This window comes from Natrix helvetica (assembly GCF_964273705.1).
Source record: "Natrix helvetica genome assembly, chromosome: 1".
Classification (NCBI taxonomy): Eukaryota; Metazoa; Chordata; class Lepidosauria; order Squamata; family Natricidae; genus Natrix; species Natrix helvetica.
Window position 1 is genome coordinate 100,550,381 of NC_138548.1, and position 20,527 is coordinate 100,570,907.

The following is a 20,527-nucleotide window of genomic DNA, read 5'->3' on the forward strand; positions in this document are numbered from 1 at the left end:
GCTAGGATCATCAAAACATCAAGACCTTTTCTGTCAGTTGATGACATATGCAATTTTTGAAATATCAGTCATAATTTAGGTAATATATTTCCATACATCTTACTGTATGGAATCCTGTTGGATTGGAGCAGGATATAAATTGCAGCAAATAAATGCATAAATCAATCAGAGAAGATGAGAGCCATCTTAAGTAGGCAATAAAAATATAGGTATGTGTAAATGTTTTTCAAATGAGAAATGGCAATATTTGCCAGGAAGGCTGCCTGCCTTTGAAAAACGAAATATCATGATCTTCCTCTCACTTGGTACTGGAATCTGAATTCACTTGCTGGAGGAATGGAACCCTAAGAATGGTTTGCTACCCATTTTGACAGGTGCATTTTCTGGAAGCTGTTGAGTAATAGGATAATATCTTCTATCACAATTTTTTGTGGGCTGGGCTTCGAATTGTTGTGAGCATTTTAATTATGGGCTGGGCATGTTAGGGTGTTGGTTGTGAATGAAAGCTGTCTTTGCACTAAGGCAGTGATTATTAGCAATGAGACTTCTCAGAGGGAACAGTGAAACTGACATTTTGTTTCCTTGAGGACCAGCAAAGGTAAGTGGCTTTGCGGTTTGACATTTCTTTCACTGTCCCTTCTAGTTCAGGAACAGAAATGATGGTTCTTCGTTTCTTGAACTTTCATTCCTTCAAGCTCATCTTCTTGGAGATTCCGTCTTATATTTTAAAATCCTTTTCCAAGTTATTTATTTCATTGCAGAAATGCAGAAATTGCATTTCATTTGTATGTGAACGAAGACATTTTTTTTATAAGGACAGGGCTTTTAAACTATGAGTTTACTGTCAGTTCTCAGCTCTGCCGTGAATTCATTAGGTAATCTTAGACAAGCTACTCTTCCCTGACAGTCCTCCTTAACTACATAGCCTGTAAGACAAAGATCATAATTCAACTATCTTATGCAGGCTTTTTGGAGTTGTTGCATGGATTTTCCAATCTGAAACAACCGTATAATCCTCAGTATTGTTTTTCCACGATAATCCAAATGGACAGCTATTATATGACCAAGGAAAAGTCAAAGTTCTTTGAAATTGTGAATTTTTTTCCCCAAGGATCTGAATGGCATACATTAGAAAGTTTTTTCATGTTCAGACGAGACTTGATTTACTAAACCTCTGTGAATGCATACATCTACAAAAGATGTTTCCAAGAAGTTAAATGTTGTATATTTCCAGAAATAAACATAATATTAGCTAAGCTTGAGCTGCATAGAAAAGACTCAGGAATGCAGTGCTGGTTTCAAAATATCTGCTCCAGCTAAAGAACCAGAAGGGAGTGTCTGGGAAAACCGATTTGCCTGAAGCTGTGACAACAGGTATGACTAGAAAAAGATGCTGAGGCAGTAATATGACCCAGTTGGTCCAAACTAAATAAAAATTCTTCTTCCTTTTTAAGAGTTTTCACATATTTTAATTATATTTCCCCCGAGACTCATATACTTTTGATTATGAAGAAATGTATCATTGTTGGCGTTGGAAACACTGCTGCTTACACTACTTTATTGTCTAGATTTGAAAAAGCAGAGGCTACAACAAATAAATTAGGATTTCCTTTGTAGATTGATGAATTATAGGTAATTGCTATAAAGATGGAGTAAAAGGTTGCAAAGCTTCCTCCTAAAATGATTCTGCAGCAGTGTAGGGATCGGCCAACAATTGATACTAATTTTTTAGAAATCTCTGCCATGAAGAACAATAAAACCAGTGATGTTGAGATATTCTGGCTTTTAATTCGTGTGGATTTTTTAGCATTATCATGGATTAATAATATTGCATCACTTGATGTGGTCACAATCAGTGATGTAGTTACTTCATCAATAATAGGAAGCAGATAATACTTCATCAATAAGAAGAAGAAGTCTATAAACGGTTTTTCTGTTGCACCTATGCCTTTTTCCTACAAGCCCACTGAAAACACTGCTGGAAATGTTAAGAAATCATCTCTGTGTACTCCATAGCCAAAGGAACTTACTTAAAGCCACAGCAAATTAAATGTGGTTTGTAAGAGCCACACAGGAGCTCATTTCTAACAAAGTCCCTTTCTCTCGCTCAAAGAGTAGCAATGGTATGATGTCACAAATGAGACTATAACGGAAAAAAAGTTCAGAGCTGGAAGCTCACTTCTTTAACTCAGGCTGCACAATGGCAAACACAAACCACATTTTCTTTGGATTGAATATTTCTAGACAGCTGATGCCCAGACACTGGGAGATATTTCAGCTTACTCTCCCTTACTATTGCGTGATGAGGAGTATAGGACTAAATACAGTTGAATAATTTTGATTGTCTGGTTTTTCAGTTAGAACTCTAAATTTGGAAATACTTTATATACTATTTTGGCACTCATTAGGGTACTTGATTGTTTTTTTGACCCATTTAGTTAAGTCTTGCTACAGTTTTATAATACCACTTACTTGAATTTTTCAGCATATGTGTTATTTCTCTAGGCAATACGAAGCTGCCACATAGTCTCTTAATAGAGAAAACAGTTGTTAACAAGGTGCAGCAGGAGGAAAACCCTTTGCAAAATCAGCTTTCCTATGGTGGAACCATATCTGCATTAAATTAACATGCTTACTACCCATGTCTGCCTGTATAAATAGATTTTATTTCCTTATTATTCTCTAAGGAATGAAAAAATGAGGCACGTTTGTTATCACATTGAGCTTGTTATTTAGGAATAATTTTTGCCGCTGGTGTGCTTTTGAGCTTGTTTGGTGGTGCGGGTGGGGAGACTGCTTGTTTGTTTTGAATCCAAGTTATTGGAAGACCCTGGCTGTCTTCCACATTCTCCCACCAGCTAAAGACAGTCCTCAATTTACAATGACAATTGGGATGAGAATTTCTGTTGCTAAGCGATGGGGTAATAAAGTGCGACCGGGTCGCTTAGCAATGGCAACCCTGTAATCCTGGTTGTCATCGTTAACCAAATTCCAGGGTCGGTAGGTGAGGCTGCCTCCTGCCGGCTTCCCACCACCATGTCAGCTTGCAGGTAGGTTAGCAGGCAGCCAAGTGGCTGCTGCTGGGTGAGGAAATGGTCGAGAGAGGCCTGAAGCTGATGGAATTGGCTGAAATGCCAAAATTGATTATTTTGATTAAAGAAAAGAATATAAGTACTTTTGTTTCCACGTGGAGACTGCTTCTGAACTGTGTGCTTGAAGTGGAAAAGAATGAAACTTTGATTTTGGGTCTTAACGATTAAACTGATCCTTATAGAAATGGCTAGGGTATATTATTATTAAAAAACAAAAAGTTGTGATTTGATGTTAATGCCTTATTTTACTTATTTTAGAGGGAGTCGGAAGCTTCTTTTTCTTTTTCCTACCATAATCCTTCCTCACTTTTCCCCAATCCTTCCTCCACCTCCTTCCTCCCCACTATTTTCCTATTTACTTTCATACCCTTATAACTCAATAAAAATGTTAAACTAGAGAGAGGCATGAGGATGGTTGGGGAGGGCTTGTGGGTTGTGCAGGGTTTCAAAGGGTGCACAGCAAGGCTTGGGGATAATGCAAGGGGATGTAAAAGTGTGCCAGAGAGGCATGGCAAGGATAAGGGAGGGTGCCCAAGGTACAAGGGAGGCACAAGGAGGAGTAGGTGCGCAGGGATGTGAGGTGGGTATGACGAGACCTGGGGAGGTATAAAAGAGGCCTGGTGAAGCTCGGGGAAGTTGCACAGGGATATGTCACTGGCTGGCACAAGTGCAGAGGGGCTGAAAGACAATGCACCGATGTGGGAGACTGACCCTAGCAACTTCCGTGCCAACTTACCCACTGACATACTGGGGAAGCCAGCAGGAAAGATTGCAAATGGTGATCACACTGGATGAATGTCATAAATCAAGGATTATCTGTATTAGAGAAAGGCATTATTGCCTTCTGAATGAGTAGGACAGAGCTCCCGCGATAAGGGAACCTGACCATTAAAACTCTTCTAAAGAAAACCTGTGCTACCTCTTCTCTCTTTCCTCTGCCTTGAAAGATTGTCAGACAGTTTCATGATTCTTTGTGTACTTCTGTGGTTGGAAGAAATGACCATCTGGGTTCAATTCCAAGTGGGGAAAAAGACACTGGAAATATGGAGGCTGTTTGGAAAGATGGTTTTAATGGTGGACAGGAGCACATGGCTTGGGGTCCTAGGCAAAAAGGCGATCATATGCTTCGAAGATGTTGAGTGAAGAAAAAAGAAGGGGAAAGGGGCTTGCTGAGAGTTCCTGAGTTTTTTATACCCTCTGTTCGGCCCCACCTCTCTGTTTCCTGTTCCTGTGCAAGAAATGTATTCTGATTGGTTGTCAGACTCCCAGGGGCGGGGGATCTTAGCTAACTCTGTAGGTTGTGAGTCTTTTGAGTCCCAAGCTTGGTTGCGTTCCCAGATGCCACGTGGTGAGTTTCTGTTGCAGATGGGTCTGCCTGGAGGAGGTATATCTTTGTTATGTAGAATAGACTGGCTCAGGTCTTTAATGGCCCATTGACAAAGGTGGGGGGAGCTATTAAGTGTGAGTCCCTTTCGGGAGAGGGGGCGGTCTAGAAATCTAAATAAAAGTAAAGTAAAGTAAGTAAAGAGTCTGTTTTCTGCCTAAAAACATGTTTCTCTGGCTCCTCATTGACTAAGGTGGGGTGGGGATGAGTTTCTGCTTCCTTTTAGCAGGAAATATTCTGCCCTTTTAATATTTTCTAAAATATTTCATTTTCTAGGAGAGGGGTGGGTGTTATCTTCCTACAGTTTGTTTACCAGAGTTTTTAATCTAGCAAGTTTTAATAGATTGTAACGGTCCTATGTTAACTTCCTTTAACCAGAAGGGCTCTTTTTTCCCATGGAATATTTTTATTCTCATCATAGTCCTTGCTGACAGAAAAGGAGAGAAGGAATATTTTGCTAATTCTTGCCTGAAACGTTTCTTTGGAAGATCCCCTATACTGTCTAAACAGATTTTCAAGGTGTGAAGGGAAAAGGGCAAAAGTCTCCTAATTTCCCGCTGGTAGAGAATGACTCAGAGAATTCACCAATCCACAGGATCAAAGAGTGGTATTGTTTATTTCTTCAGTTTATATAACCACCTATCTCAATTGCATGACTCTGGGTGCCTTACAAAATTTTAAATAACTACAAAAAGAGCAGCATTGAATCTTAAAGCATATAAAGGCGTATACGAACTGAATAACAAAGTCTGCAATAATCGACATTCAACATAACCTCTGCACAGGCTCTATTACACATTCAGGTCCCCAAGCTCAGTGGCACACTGATATATTTGCACCTTACAAAAGGCCAGTAGGGTTGGAAACAATCTGATCTCCAAGTGGGATGGCATGACATGTGGGCTGACAGCGGGGTTGACAACAATCTGATCAAAGTAGGGTGACATGATATCAATATTCCAGTATTTGAGGGGCTGCCACAAAGAAGGGGGGGGGTAGTGTTAGCTTATTTTCCAAAGCACCAGAAGGCAAAACAAGAAACCATGGATGGAGATTAATCAAGGAGAGAAGCAACCTGGAATTAAGGGGAAACTTCCTAACAGTGAGGACAATTAACCAGTGGAACAACGTGTCTTCAGAAGTTGTAAAGAAGTTGTAAGTACTTCATCACTGGAGGTTTTTAAGAAAAGACTGGACAGTCATTTGTCTGAAATGGTATAGGGCAGTGATGGCGAACCTATGGCACGCATGCCACAGGTGGCACGCGGAGCCATTTGTCAGAGCCTTTTTAAAAGCCATTTTTCGCCCTCCCCAGGCTCCAGAGGCTTTATAGGAGCCTGGGGAGGGTGAAAAGAGCCTCCCCCACCCTCCCCGGAGGCCCTCCGGAGGCTTCATGAGCTTCCCTGATGCCTTCGGAGTGCTCAAGACCTGTTTGCTCAGAGGGTCATTTTAAGCGTTCCGAAGGCTTCAGGGACCGTGCGGAGGCTTCCCTGACGCCTCTGGAGGGCGTCCGGGGGGGCAGGGCGGGGGAGGCTGTTTTCGCCCTCCCCAGGCTCCTATAAAGTCTCTGGAGCCTGGGGAGAGCGAAAAAAGCATGTAAAAATGGGGGGAGCGCCTGTAGTGCGTGCATGCGCACTGGGGGTCGCACATTGCATTATGGGTGCGGAACGCCTGCACACGACCCCTCTGCGCTCCCTCCACTTATGGCATGCAAGCCAAAAAAGGTTCGCCATCGCTGGTATAGGGACTCCTGCTTGAGCAGGAGGCTGAACTAGAAGACCTCCAAGATCCCTTTCAGCTCTATTCTGATTGACTGATTGATAGATTGATTGATTGCCTGACTGATTGGATAATGCTCCACAAGGTATAATTGCAAATTGCAAGTATAATTGCATGTATACTTGCAAATATAAATAGACATGGGCAGTCATTATATGTGTGTATGTGTGTGTGTGTGTATACACACATACATATACATACACATACATACACATACATATAATGATTGCTCATGTATATACACACATATACACATTCTAGCTTGCCTCCAGAAGTTGTGAATGCCCCAACACTGGAAGTCTTTAAGAAGATGTTGGATAGCCATTTGTCTGAAATGGTATAGGGTTTCCTGCCTAGGCAGGGGGTTGGACTAGAAGACCTCCAAGGTCCCTTCCAACTCTGCTATTGTATTATACAAACACACACACACACACACACACACACGTGTATGTGTGCTGTGAATAATAATGGTATATTACAAGAATACACTGTATAATATACAGCAATATCTCGATATTCATGCTGACTTGGACTCTCCCTTATGGACTGTGAAGGAGATGAGGGCAATATCATGGGTGCTTATATGCCTACATCATGTTGTGTAGCTGTGCTAAAATACAGGGTGGACACAGCTAATATTGCTTGAGTTCATCATTTCAATATTTTTAGTTATGCACAAAATGTCCTTTGCACACACTGGTTCATGCACGAAACAACCATTTTTTGGATTGTCTTTGCCTGAATTGAAACTTCCATCCATATACAAGGCCACGACTTCTGGATACAAATTGAAACTTGGTGATGGTTCCAGGCAGTGGTTAGGGTGGGGGGCAGAAACTGGCAGAATGGAAAAAAGGCCACCACAGGTGGGGGGGAGGTGCTTGGAAATGGTGAAATTGGCAAGGCCAGCTGAGTGGAGTGTATTATGCTCAAACTCTATCCTGTACAATTGAGATTATTATAGCCAGGTGCTAGCGGCAGCAGCAGAGGGGAGGGTGAAGGGCATGTGTTTAGCACGTGGAGGGTCAGCCAAGGAGAAAGGACGAGTGCAAAGATACATTATATGCCAGGCTTGCTCTGCTCATCCCTTAAAATCACCCCACAATATTTTCATAGCCTGTTTTGGTTGAAACTGGAAACAACCAAACTATTTGGAAGAATATTCTGCTCTATGTTTTCCATTCCATGCACTTCCCTAAATATTTCTGATCCTAATTATTCTAATCTGGTAAAAACTGGGGTATATTATTACAAATTCTAGGCAAAGAATGTATTCAAGTATAGCAAAATCCTTTTTGTTTTCATTTGGTAGCCCAAATGAATTGTGGCCATTAGACCCTCATAAGATGGGGTCCCCCCAAAAAAAATAATTCAGGCAGATGAACTAGGAAAATGTCCTACTTTACCAAGAACACTTTTTTTATTTATTAAAAAAATAACAGGAAATGAGAAGTTCTCTCTGAAAGGAATTCCCAGCAATATGGATCACTCTCTTTGAATCCTGATCAGCAGACCTGAACAAACATACATGCTTAGCTCTCCAGCTCTGAAATTATTTATTTTTTATTAGCAGTCAGTTTATAAGCTACTATGCTACACCCATATTTGAAGTTATTTTTGCATTGTGCCTGGCACCAAATATGTTACGTTGAGCCTTTTTGTATTCACTAGAATGTGTAAATCAAAATGACAGAAGTTAAAACCTTCTTTCATAAGACAAACAGGTTACCTGTAAGGATTTTTAGCAGCCTTATATCTCAGGCAAGGCTGAATTTTAAGGTGCAGTTAAAACAAAACAATGCCAGACTGACATGCGCTGGAATGGATGGCTATAAACTCCCTTATCCCAATTCAAAGCACTCTTGAAACAACAGCCTTGATTTGTTTTTCCCAGATACTGGAGCATTACAGACAGCAATACATTAGCAACTGTGCTGAAATAAAGCCACTTGCTTCAAGTACTGTACTGAGGTGGAGAGGAGGACTGAAATCACTAATCAACAGGTCTGCCTTAATTCAGATATCTTTGTGATTGGAGCACTGACAGTCATCTCAATCAGAGTTACTTTTGCTGTCAAACCATTACCAGCTACCCAATCACAGGCACTTGGAAGGAGCTAATCAAGCTTGGGAAACAAACCTTTTACTGAAGCATCCATTCCACCTCATCATTTCCTGGTCTCTCAAATAGTCATCTTCTTTGATTATTCTAGCTTAATGGATTACCTTGGGAGCTGTTTTCTTTATTTACTTCCATGTCTTCTCTTGTTGTTAATCTCCAACAATCAGCTATAAAGCATTCAGGCAGGGACAATAAGACTCCTTATTTCTTTTGCATAGCCTCCTATGTTTACAGCATTGCTTAAAAATTGCTGCAGATATTACTTGCAAAAGAATTTTGGTGCAGGTTTTATCGCATCTTAAAAACACTACACTACACTAGCAGGCACACACACATACACACAAACAGACATCCGCACCTACATACTTATAAGGTACCTAACTCAAATATTGGAATTACCCCTTCATAATGGACTAAACATTTTATAAATTCTGTCTCATCCTGATAACAAATATAGCTAATTAATTTTTTTCCTCATACAAGATCAATGCTGATCAGTTTCTTATAAAACTAAATTCCAATGCTAAACTTCTTGTATTGCCGTAAAAATAATCCAGTTCAACATTGGGTGAATGTTTCAGAAATGTGACAATAGCCATTATGAACAAGAGTAACAATTTCTATTAATTCTTGGGCTTATTTATTTCTCTTTCCAAAAAAAAAACCTCTAAAGGGAGGCCTAAATAATTCTGTTTGAGAATCCTGATTTTTTTTAATCTGTTCAGAGTAAGTATGGTGAGATTAGAGGTTTTTTTTTTTGTATTTCTAGACACCTGGGTATTTGGCTGGAAATCAGAATTCCAGTATATCTGCAGGGGGAAAAAAAGAAAAGAAATATTAATGCTCAGGAAACAAAATTATCTCATGCTCCAGAATTATATCAGTAATTACAATAGTGGTTTGTAAATATTTGATTCGCCAGTTTGGTCTAGTGGTTAAGGTGCTGGCATAGAAACCAGGAGGCTGACAGTTCTAGTCCTGTCATAGGCCTGAATAACCAGTGGAGTGATTTTAGACCAGTCACTTTCTCTCATCCCAACTCGCCCCGCAGGGTGCCTGTTGTGGAGAAAGTAGAAGGATGAAGGAGTATTAAAGTATGTTTGCTGCCTTGAGTTTTTATAAAAATAATAAAGGTGGATCTAAATAAATAAATGACGCATAGAAACTGTACATTTTCGATGGGTACAGCTAGCCGTCTATTTTTGGTTTTGGGGAAACGGGTGTGCTCTGGAAGCTGTAGGAGTTTCCCCACATACAAATGGCCAGCAAAGAAGATATTTTGGATATTTTCTGTGTAGGATAGTGCCGACTAGTTTGATCCTGTTTGCGTTCTGCCCCTGTGGAGGAAAATGTTTGGCATAAAATAGCCTTATGCAAATAAGTGCCTGCTCCTTGTGTGAGGGATGAGTTATACAAGATAGAAAGCCTTAAGGCTTACTCCAACGAAGTTTGATCTGTGATTTGATTACAACAGCTTGAGTGCTTTATATAGTGCAGCAGGTAAGAGAATAAAATGTTTTCTGTTTCTAGTTTCTATCACCATTAACACTCTAGGTGGCCTTTATGCAAGATTCAGTACTGCCCTCTAAAAGAATAATATCCTGCTAAGTGGTTTCACTGGAGCTTTATAAAGATAACTGAAATGATTGTTCCTACTACTCAACATTCCTTGTTGACTATTGTACCCCAATCAATACTTGCTCGTGAGTAAACATAGGCTTGTGTTAAATAGTACAGTATTCTGAATGCATAACATAACAGAAATGCATATCACATAAGTCAGTGATGGCGAACCTTTTTCGTACGATTCTATCAAATGCGTGTGGCCACTCAATCCTCCCCATGTGCATGCATGCACGACCCCCACCCCCACGCATGTACGCATAACCCCTCCCCAAACTCCCTTTCCTGAAGCCTGGGGAAGGCAAAAACGTCTTCTCCGCCCCCTGAGGAAAGTGGGAAAAGATCATTCCCGAACTTCCAGTTGGGCCATTGGGAATGTTATTGACCTCCCCAGGCTTCAGGAAAGCCTGGGGAGGGCGAAAAATGGTCCCAAAGGGCCAAACGGAAGTTCATTCCCAAACTTCCGGTTGGTCCCTTGGGGATGTTTTTCGCCCTCCACAGCCTCCAGAGGCTTTCCTGAAGCCTGGGGAAGGCGAAAACAGCCTTCCCTGGCCCTCCGGAAGGGCAAAAAATAGAGCTGATGGCTGGCATGCCACCAAATATGGCTCCGTGTGCCACCTGTGGCACGCGTGCCATCGATTCGCCATCATGGACATAAGTGCATATAACATAAATATAATAGATGCATAGATTATAATTTTTGGACCGGGAGAACATCCCAAATAATTTAATAATTTAATTTAGCATATATATGCACCTACTAATATGCAGGACATTTTTTTTCCTCTTAAAGGGGGGAAAACAAAATAGGCTGCCAAATTCTTTCAGAGAAGGAATGTTTCGGTAATCTTATTTCCTGAAATGAACATGAAATCTGTTGTGAATAGCAAACTGAAAACTAGAGGTCATGCCTAGAAATGTCTGATGTTTCTGCCAAAGTTGTGTTGGAGGCTGTGCCACCTGAGGAGCTCTGCAAATCTGGGATTGAGCAAGGCTTGGAGTGGAGAAAAACATTAAATAAATGCCAGTTAACTACTTCCAGCTCCCGTCCTGCAAACTAAAATAAGTAAAGCTATTAATAATTGGGCTTTAGAAAGCGATGAGCAACTTTTAGGACATTTCTGTATTTAAAAAAGAAATCAATATAACAAATGCTCATTGTCAGGTTTTATAATTCTGTGTTATAAAATAATTCAGTTTGCCTTGAATCTTTCTTTTTGACTTTACGGATATAATTAAATTATTTTTTTGATAGATTTATATCTTACTTTTCATTCAAGAATTCAAGGTAGAAAACATGATGCTCTCTTTCTTTTCCCGCATAGCAACAGCAAGTAATAGTGGGGAAGTAATGGGGAGATGAGCAAGAGCAACCAATCCAGTACCCCTTTGTGACCTTCTAGGTTGTAGGTGGACTACTACAGTTGTGTTGGGAGTGCCGAAGATTGAAAGGATTGAACAGTGACATCATCATTGTTCACTTGGGGGCTCCTTTCATGTCCTCGTTAAGTTGCCTACCATAGTGGTACTCATTTGTCTAGTCACAGTTGGCAGTTTGTGAACTGTTGGGTTGGCAGGAGCGGGAGCGTATGATGTTCTGCAGTAACACTGTGCCTTGAATGTGAGCCTGCCAATCATCAGTAGCGAAGTAATAGTTTGAGCCATCATGATCCCTAACTTCAACTTATGTTTCCTTACTCCTCATTCAACACTTTAATGGCATAACTCAAACATATAACACAGGAGTGAAATCAATTTACCTTCGCTACCGGTTCACAAATGTAAGTGCACGCACCACCTACGCGCATGCACAGAATGTCAAAAATGGGACGTGGTGACACCTGATTGGAGCCTCCTGCCGCCACTGCTACCGGTTCACCCAAACCGGATAGAACCGACTGAATTGCACTACTAATATGACATCTTTTTTTCAAGCAAATTATTCTCAAGACAATTTGCAACTAACCCATTGTAGCAGTATAAACTCGATAGCAGCTGACTAGACACTTGATGGAACTGCCCTCCGGATCACAGGGAGGCCCTGCACTTGCCTATCAGCATCCCTCTGGGTCCATGAAGTATTTGGGCAGACCATCTTAATAAGCATGATTGTGTCCTGGATGAATTTATTCTCCCCCCTCCTCCCCCCCCCCCCCAATAATGCTGCCTTCCTTTCATCCCCATTCCTTGAGAGAGATAGCCTTAAACCATCCTTGGTTAAAGTAGTATTTTCCTCCTTACACTGACACCATTCAAGATAGCTGGCAGAACAGAATCTGCTAGGCATTCTTACCCATCAATTTGTAAGAAAGTCTGGTGGTTAGAAAAGTCTGCCATCTAGTGCGTTCTCCAGTGAGTATGACCAGTCTTCAGACAATCGTTTAAGATAAAATTGTTGCCCCTGACACCCTCTTTAGTCCTCTGTATGCTTGTTCATTTAATCCACTGCTTATATAAATCACGATGATCACGATCTGATTATGGACTTTTACATATGTATTTATCATTAAAATTAAATGGTTTATGTTGATAGCAAATTAAGATTGTGGTAGCTAAATTGTTATGATTTAATTTGCTCATAGTCACTCATGTCTTCTGGACACCTCTCATCTGGACTACCACAATGTGCTCTACATGGGGTCCTCCTTGAAGAGCATTCAGAAGCTTCAACTAGTGCAGATTCTGGCTAGATGGGTAGTAAAGGCATCAGGTATTCAATACATGTAACACCACTGCTTCATAAGCTGGATTGGTTGTCAGTGTATTTTCAAATGCAATTCTAGGTGTTAGTTATCACCTTTAAAGCCCTTCGTGGCTTGGGGCCAGTTACCATCTTCTCCTAGTTGTCTCTGTCCATCCATTGGCCAATGAATGTTGGTCGGTGGTAACCAGAAGTGCCTTCTCTGCCATAGCCCCAGCCTGCTTTCTGGAATATCGTTCCTTCAGATGTCACGATTACCCCAACCTTATTGGCCTTTTGCAAGACAGTGAAGACTTGGTTATGTGGCTCAGCCTGGAGCCCCAAGTGCGTTAAGGGTCCTGGTTGTATTAACATCCGTAGTATCAGTTTTACTTGGTGCCATACATATTTATTCTGTACTGTTTAATTCTTTTTATGTCTTATGATCTATGCCGCCCTGAGTCACCTATTGAGATGGGCAGCTATAGTAATGTAACAAATAAGTAAGCATTACCTCTTTTTTTCCCTTTTAGATTAAGAAAACAAGATCCAAGCAAGCCACAAAAGATGACTTCTGATGCTAGTCACATGCTTGAAGCTGCTCTAGAACAAATGGATGATATCATTGCAGGTATTGTGAGAGCCTTTAAAAAAAACCTACTAACACTATACCTACCATAAAATCTCTTTCGTAACTATGATAATGAAAGATGAACTATCCAGATGAATTTTCATTTATGTTTGACTCTCCGAGCTTTCTCAAGTTATTGACCACAATAGTTCTTTCTGCTGAGCTATTTTTAAACAGATCAAGGTCAATTTCCTGGAGAGCAGAATGTACTTTGTTTTGTAAAAAGTCTAGTGTGGTAACCAAGACTGAGTTTATAGGGACCACATGGTGAAGGAGAGTATAAAATTTATCCCACACACAGAAATAAAGGGACAGACAGGACATTTTTAGTGCTGTGGTCATTTAACATTAGAATAGGAATCTTCAGTGATAGCAAAGGCTATTAATTATTTTAGCATAAAAATACCAAGAAAAAGGATGTTATCTTTATAAGGTATTGAAATAAATGTTGTAAAAAAAAGCCTCCCAAGTGTTAAGGCTTCAGCTTCAGGCAAAAAAAAAAAGTTAAAACAACAGAAAATAGTGGTTTGTAAAGTATCATTTTCAAAGTCATAACAAACTCCTCTTTATCTTTCCACCCTTTTAAAGTCTGGTGGATAACTAGGACTTTCCGTTCTTTTCAAGTGCAGGAACTGAAAATTGCTCCGTTAAGTGACTCCCTCCCTAGTCATAAAGAATCCCCAAAGCAACCAATTGTATCTTATAGCTCTTAGTGTGTATAACAAAGCTGATAAAGTTGAATCAGAGGATATTTTGAAACCAGGAGAATCTTGAAGCTTCCTATAAACAACAGAGCTGTCTGTGCTGCAGAAGTAATTTAAAAGTGCTTCCTAATAACGCATCTGTCATTAAAGAAGGCTGCAAGCTTTTGTGTGAGACTGAAAAAAAGATGCCTCTGTTTCAAGTTTGTCTAAATAATAATTGCCTAAAGTGGTGGCATCATTTCTTTTTCTTCATGGAGAAGACTGGAAATACTTGGGATATTATTCATAGGAATTTTCAGACTTTCAGGCTGTCGAATCTGTTAGTTAAAAACAAATTTAAAAATCCTGAAATCCCTGATCAAAAAAGTAAAGCTTGAGTGATGGAAATTTGGCTGCATGCAGGTGAACATTTTCCTGCCTTAGTCTCTTGCAGAATCCCATAACATTCTCAGGGAAGCTATTTGAAATAACAAGTAACAGAGAGATTCCTTCCAATCTGTTTGTAAGCCTGCACTATCCTTTAGTGCAATTGAGCCTGACTCAGCCTGCATTTTTTGTGTGCTAACTCAAAATGGCTATTATGGGAGGCTTAGCCATAAAATGACTGCTACTATCATTCACAAGATAATAATTTATCAAAAAGTGAAACAGCTAGCTTCTGACAGCCCCACTTCAAAATATTTTCTATCATTCCAGTTTCCATTTGTAAAGAAGCAGATTAGGGTTAGGATCAGTGGTGGGATTCAAAACTTTTTACTACCGGTTGTGTGGGTGTGGCTTGGGTGTGGTGTGACTTGGTGGGCGTGGCAGGGGAAGGATACTATAAAATCTCCATTTCCACCCCACTCCAGGGGAAGGCTACTGCAAAAACTCCATTCCCTCCTGATCAGCTGGGACTCGGGAGGCAGAAAATAGATGGGGCGGGGCCAGTCAGAGGTGGTATTTACCGGTTCTCCAAACTACTCAAAATTTCTGCTACCGGTTCTCCAGAATTGTTCAGAACCTGCTGAATACCACCTCTGGTTAGGATGCCCTACGCTATAGCAAGAGCCAGTTTGGTGTAGTGGTTAGGGTGACTGAAGGCAAATAGACTTCCCAGGATCTAATCTGGTTTGGTCACCAGTACCAAAGGTTTAGTCTTCTGAGCTTCTGGATTTGTGCTAGAGCCCATCCTCAGGGAACTTCTCTCTAGCAGAATGGGTTAAGTGGTTAAGGCACCAGCCTAGAAACTAGGAGACTGTGAATTCTAGTCCCACCTTGGCCAGTCCCTCTCTCTTAGCCTAGGAAGAAGAAGACAATGGCAAAAAATTACAAGCTCTTGTCCAGGGAGTTGTCTGATAAACATGCCATTTTCTTTTCTAAGAATGCCACTTGATTTTACAATCTTTAAACTGTTCCTAAGACTTAGTAATTTTGCTGAGAATTTATTATTAAAGCATGTTTTAACTGCTTAATAAAATCTAACTTTGGAACAGTAACATAATACACACCATCTTTAATCCTTACACAAATTCCATAACAAATTTATTATTTATTTATACTTTAATAAGGACATGGTCCTTTATACTTCAGGCAGGGCGAATGATACTTTTACAAGGGATGGAAAAGCCTGCCTTAACATAGTTTATTGCATCTGCATCCATTTTCTATTATGGGAATACTAAATCCAGGATTTTCTAATCAGAAGTGTCTGGCAGATGCTATGGTACTTCAGTCCTTATTATTTTAATTATAACTGAAAGACAAATTAATTTGCCAAAACTAGTAAGTAGATCAATAGCTGTTGTGAATCTGAGACAGCTGGGATCTTCCTTTTGTTTAATTTCTTAGGCATTCCAAGAAACTGATTTAAAAAGGCATATTTTATTTGTGAGGCTTCGTTTCTTTCATGCCACTTGAACACACCTTCCTCTCTGCTTTCATGCAATTTAATTGATCATTATCAATTTTAGGTGAGTTTAGATGGCAACAGCTTTTAGGCTTATATACTACCCTATAGGGACGCAGTGGCTCAGTGGCTAAGATGCTGAGCTTGTTGATCAGAAAGGTCGGCAGTTCAGCTGTTCACATCCCTAGTGCTGCGTAATGGAGTGAGCTCCCGTTACTTGCCCCCCCTAGTAGTTTGAAAGCACATAAAAAATGCAAGTAGAAAAATAGGAACCACCTTGGGTGGAAAGGTAACAGTGTTCCGTGCGCCTTCGACATTTAGTCATGCCGGCCACATGACTATGGAGACGTCCTCGGACAGCATTGGCTCTTCGGCTTTGCAACAGAGATGAGCACCGCCCCCTAGAGTCAGGAATGACTAGCATATATGTGCTAGGGAAACCTTTACTTTTACCTTACCACCCCCATAGCACCTTACAGCCTTCTATGGACAGTTTACAGTATAAAAACATTATTTGCTTATTGCCCCCAACAATCTCATTTTATCAACTTCAGAAGGATAGAATGCTGAATCAACCTTGAGCTCCTGGCTATGGGAAGAATTTGCCTGCAGTACTGCACTTAACCACTGTGCCACCAGGGTTCTAGATGTCGCATTTTCTTCTGTTCTTAAGTATCCAGAAATCTCACTGTATAATTATTATAAAGTGAAAGTGTTAGAAATTTGAAAATTCAATACTAGGAAAGAGGCATGGTATTGACATTTTTAATTCAGAAGAGAAATCACTTTAGCATCCCTTGCTGTTTTTACATTATTATTTTTCATTTAATTTGTTTTTACAAATTTTTGCAAATTTGTAAAAAAGTTTTGCAAAAACTTTTTGAAGTTTTTACAGCTACCTTTACTGAAAAAAACTATTATGTTTTTATTTATTTATTTATTTATTTATTTATTTGATTTGATTTCTAGACCGCCCCCTCTCCCCGAAGGGACTCAGGGCGGTGTACAGGTACCAAATTAAAAATCATACAAATAATCATAAATATAGTTAAAATCGGATTAAACTTTAAACCCCTGTACAAATTTATAAAAATTAAAAACTTAGCCTAAGACCAACCCGTGAAATTTGAAAATACAGACTGAGGTGGGAGAGCTGGAATTAGGCCAAGCCGGCTAGATTAAACAGGTGGGTTTTGAGCTTCTTACGGAAGGAGCGGAGGTCCGTGGTTGTTCTAATATCAGGGGGGAGGTCATTCCAGAGGGTCGGGCCCATCACAGAGAAGACCCTTCCCCTGGGCGTCGCCCGCTGGCACAGCCTAGTGGACGGCACCCGGAGGAGTCCCTCTCTATGTGAGCGAATCGGCCGAAGGGATGTGTGGGGCAGGATACGATCCCGCAAATAACTAGGCCCTGTGCCATGGAGCGCTTTGAAGATGATAATCAGCACCTTGAAACGCACCCAAAAAGCTACAGGTAGCCAGTGCAGCCCGCGCAGGAGAGGTGTTACGTGGGAGTATCTAGCGACTCCCGAGACTGCCCGCGCGGCCGCATTCTGAACCAACTGCAGTCTTCGGGTGCATCTCAAGGGGAGCCCCATGTAGAGAGCGTTACAGTAGTCTAGCCGGGACGTCACAAGCGCATGGGTGACTGTGCAAAGGGCGTTCCGGTCCAATAGGGGACGCAATTGGCGCACCAGGCAAACCTGGTGAAACGCCCCCCTTGCCATGGCTGTCACATGGTCGTCCATTGACAGCCGGGCATCTAGGAGGATGCCCAAATTGCGTACCCTATCCACGGGGGCCAGATGTTCGCCCCCAATGGCCAGTGATGGAATCAGCTGGTTGAACCGGGGTGCCGGTAGCCACAGCCACTCCATCTTGGACGGGTTGAGCTTGAGTCTGTTACTTCCCATCCAGATCCGTACGGCTTCCAGACACCGGGACATCACTTTGACGGCATCGTTGGGGTGGTTCGGGGTAGAGATGTATAGCTGGGTATCATCCGCGTACAGATGGTAATCTACCCCGAACCCACGAATGATCTCGCCCAGCGGCTTCATATATGCATTGAACAGGAGAGGCGAGAGGACCGACCCCTGTGGCACCCCACAAGTGAGCGGCCTCGAAGTTGACCTCTGCCCCCCTGCCAATACAAATTGCACTCGGCCAAAGAGGTAGGAGGAGAACCACCGCAGAATGGTGCCCCTTACCCCCAGCCCCTCCAGTCGATGCAATAGGATACCATGGTCAATGGTATCAAAAGCCGCCGAGAGGTCTAGTAGGACCAGGATGGAGGAGCAACCCCCATCTCTGGCCCTCCAGAGATCATCCACCAACGCGACCAATGTCGTCTCCGTGTTGTGGCCGGGCCGGAAACCGGAGTGGCGCGGGTCCAGATAATCAGTTTCCTCCAGGTGGCGTGGAAACTGTTGTGCCACCACACTCTCTACAACCTTCGCCAGAAAGCAAAGGTTGGAGATGGGACGGTAGTTGGCTAACACAGTTGGGTCCAGGGAAGGCTTCTTGAGTAGGGGCCTCACCACCGCCTCTTTCAGGGCGGCCGGCAAGAACCCCTCACTCAAAGAAGCGTTAACTAACTCCTGGACCCAGCCTCGTGTGACCTCCCAGGATGCCAGTACAAGCCAGGAGGGACACGGGTCCAGAGATGGCTCGCAGTCGCCTACGCAACCTGTCCATATCGTCGGAAGTAACAGAGTCAAACTCCTCCCAGAGTGGAGCCTCAAGACCCACCTCCGACGTCCCCTCTAGACCACTAGTAGAGACCAACTCGCTGCAAATCTGAGCGATTTTGTCCTGCAGATACTCCCCAAATTCCTCTGCTCTACCCTGCAAAGGGGCTTCCCGCGGCCTCTGTTGAAGGAGGGAGCGGGTTACCCCAAACCGGGCAGCAGGGCGGTTATCTGCGGACGCAATAAGGGTGGCACAATACTGACGCTTGGCCACTCTTAATGCCACAAGGTAAGTCCGTAAATGGGCTCTCACATGTGATTTATATACCTTTAATAACTTACATCCTACCTTATTATAACAAAAATAAGAGAAAAAAGAAAATGGAGAGAGAACAAACTGATTATTAAGTGAAGAAGCATACTGAATAGTATTTAAGACCCTTAGCCACTTATCTATAATATAACTAAGATGAATTAGTATTTTTTAAAAGATGCTTCGGCCTTACCTTTATCCAAAACACATTCCAATACTGATAATTATTTAGGAGTTCTAGATACTACTGAAGCATCTGGAAGCAAAATGTGAAATATTATTTTTAACTAAAGGTAAGGTGGGATGGGTTTTTTTGCTTTTTTGCTGTTTTAGACAATAGATATACTTCTTGCAATAACTCAGTTTAAAATCTAAATTGCTATAACTTGATTTAAAAAATTTATATACTACAGCCCAAGACATTTCCACCACACCACCTAAAAAAAAATAACCTGTTAATTTCAAACTGAAGTTATCCGGTTATTCAGGTGAATAAGAGTCAACATTTTGTCCCAACATCTCCAAATGTCAGTGTAATTTTTGATGTATTGATGGTTAAAAAATCAGGTCATGTCTCTACCATAGTATCAAAGTGACCAATAGTAAGTTTATAATTATGCTCATAATGGTTATTTTGCTTAATCTATTTGTATTCTATAAAGAATTTCAAATCAAATATATATGCCCAACAATAAAACAATAAAGATGGAAATTAAAATATCTGTCATATGATTATTGCAATTTAGATGAATAAAAATAAAAGTTATTAGCCTCATAAAGAAAAAAGTCTTTTTGATATAATTATTCTTTTTTTTTTTTTTCAAACAAAGTTTTATTGGTTTTTTAGTGTTTCACAAAAGGAAAAGGTATGGGGAAAGTTACAAATTTTGGCAGCCGCAAACTGCGGTGTGTATACCCCCCCTCCAGACTCATGTTATACATTTGCATAGCATTCAAATATTACATTATAGCATATAGTCAGTGTGATAAATTCATTAATAATTTCAATCAGTTTATATCATGTGGATTTTCTTACTTATTTGTGTGATCTGAGTTTTGTTGATGTCGCCCCGTCTCCCCCCGTTGGCAGCGCTCCGGCCCCTCCCGTGTCTTGTGCATCTACTGGAATATCTTCTGGTTTTTCTAGGAGTAGTTTATTTTTTTCCATAAAGGCCTGCGCCTCTATGGGTGTATTAATTCTGACTCTTGTCTCCTCCCAGAATATTAACATACCTTCAGGCAGCAACCAACGAAACCACACCCCTTTCTGGTATAATTTATTCGCCAATTGCGAATAAAATTTTCTTTTCTCCCTCACTTTCTTGGGGATCTGTTTCAGTATGGTTATCTCCTTATCTTTGTATGTCAGGGCTTGTCTCCTTTGTGTATTCAGAATTTCATCTCTTGTGCTTTTCCTAAGAAATTTAATATGCACCTCCCTGGGGACATTGTGTGTTCTAGCATATGCAGAGTTCACCCTATAAGCCAGGTCTATTTCCCACCCCATCTGTTGTTTTTCTTTCTGGATATACTCAGCCAAAATATTTGTCATGATGTCCCTTATGTTTTCATCATCTGTCTCCATCACATTTTGAAACCTAAGATAAAAAGACATTCTCTCA

General features: G+C 41.1%; 1 protein-coding gene across 6 annotated transcripts in view; it reads left to right on the top strand.

Annotated features, from left to right (window-relative positions):
- The window catches only part of PPFIBP2 (PPFIA binding protein 2), a 149,389-nt gene that overhangs the window by 13,520 nt on the left and 115,342 nt on the right, over positions 1 to 20,527 (top strand). For 5 of the 6 annotated variants that reach the window (XM_081936499.1, XM_081936501.1, XM_081936502.1 and 2 more), the window contains exon 2: positions 13,214 to 13,311. In XM_081936499.1, the coding sequence (XP_081792625.1) occupies positions 13,248 to 13,311 (64 nt within the window). In that variant the 5' untranslated portion in view covers positions 13,214 to 13,247. Of the gene's footprint in view, positions 1 to 579; positions 599 to 13,213; positions 13,312 to 20,527 lie in introns of those variants that run through there. The other variant, XM_081936500.1, reaches the window with a different exon arrangement.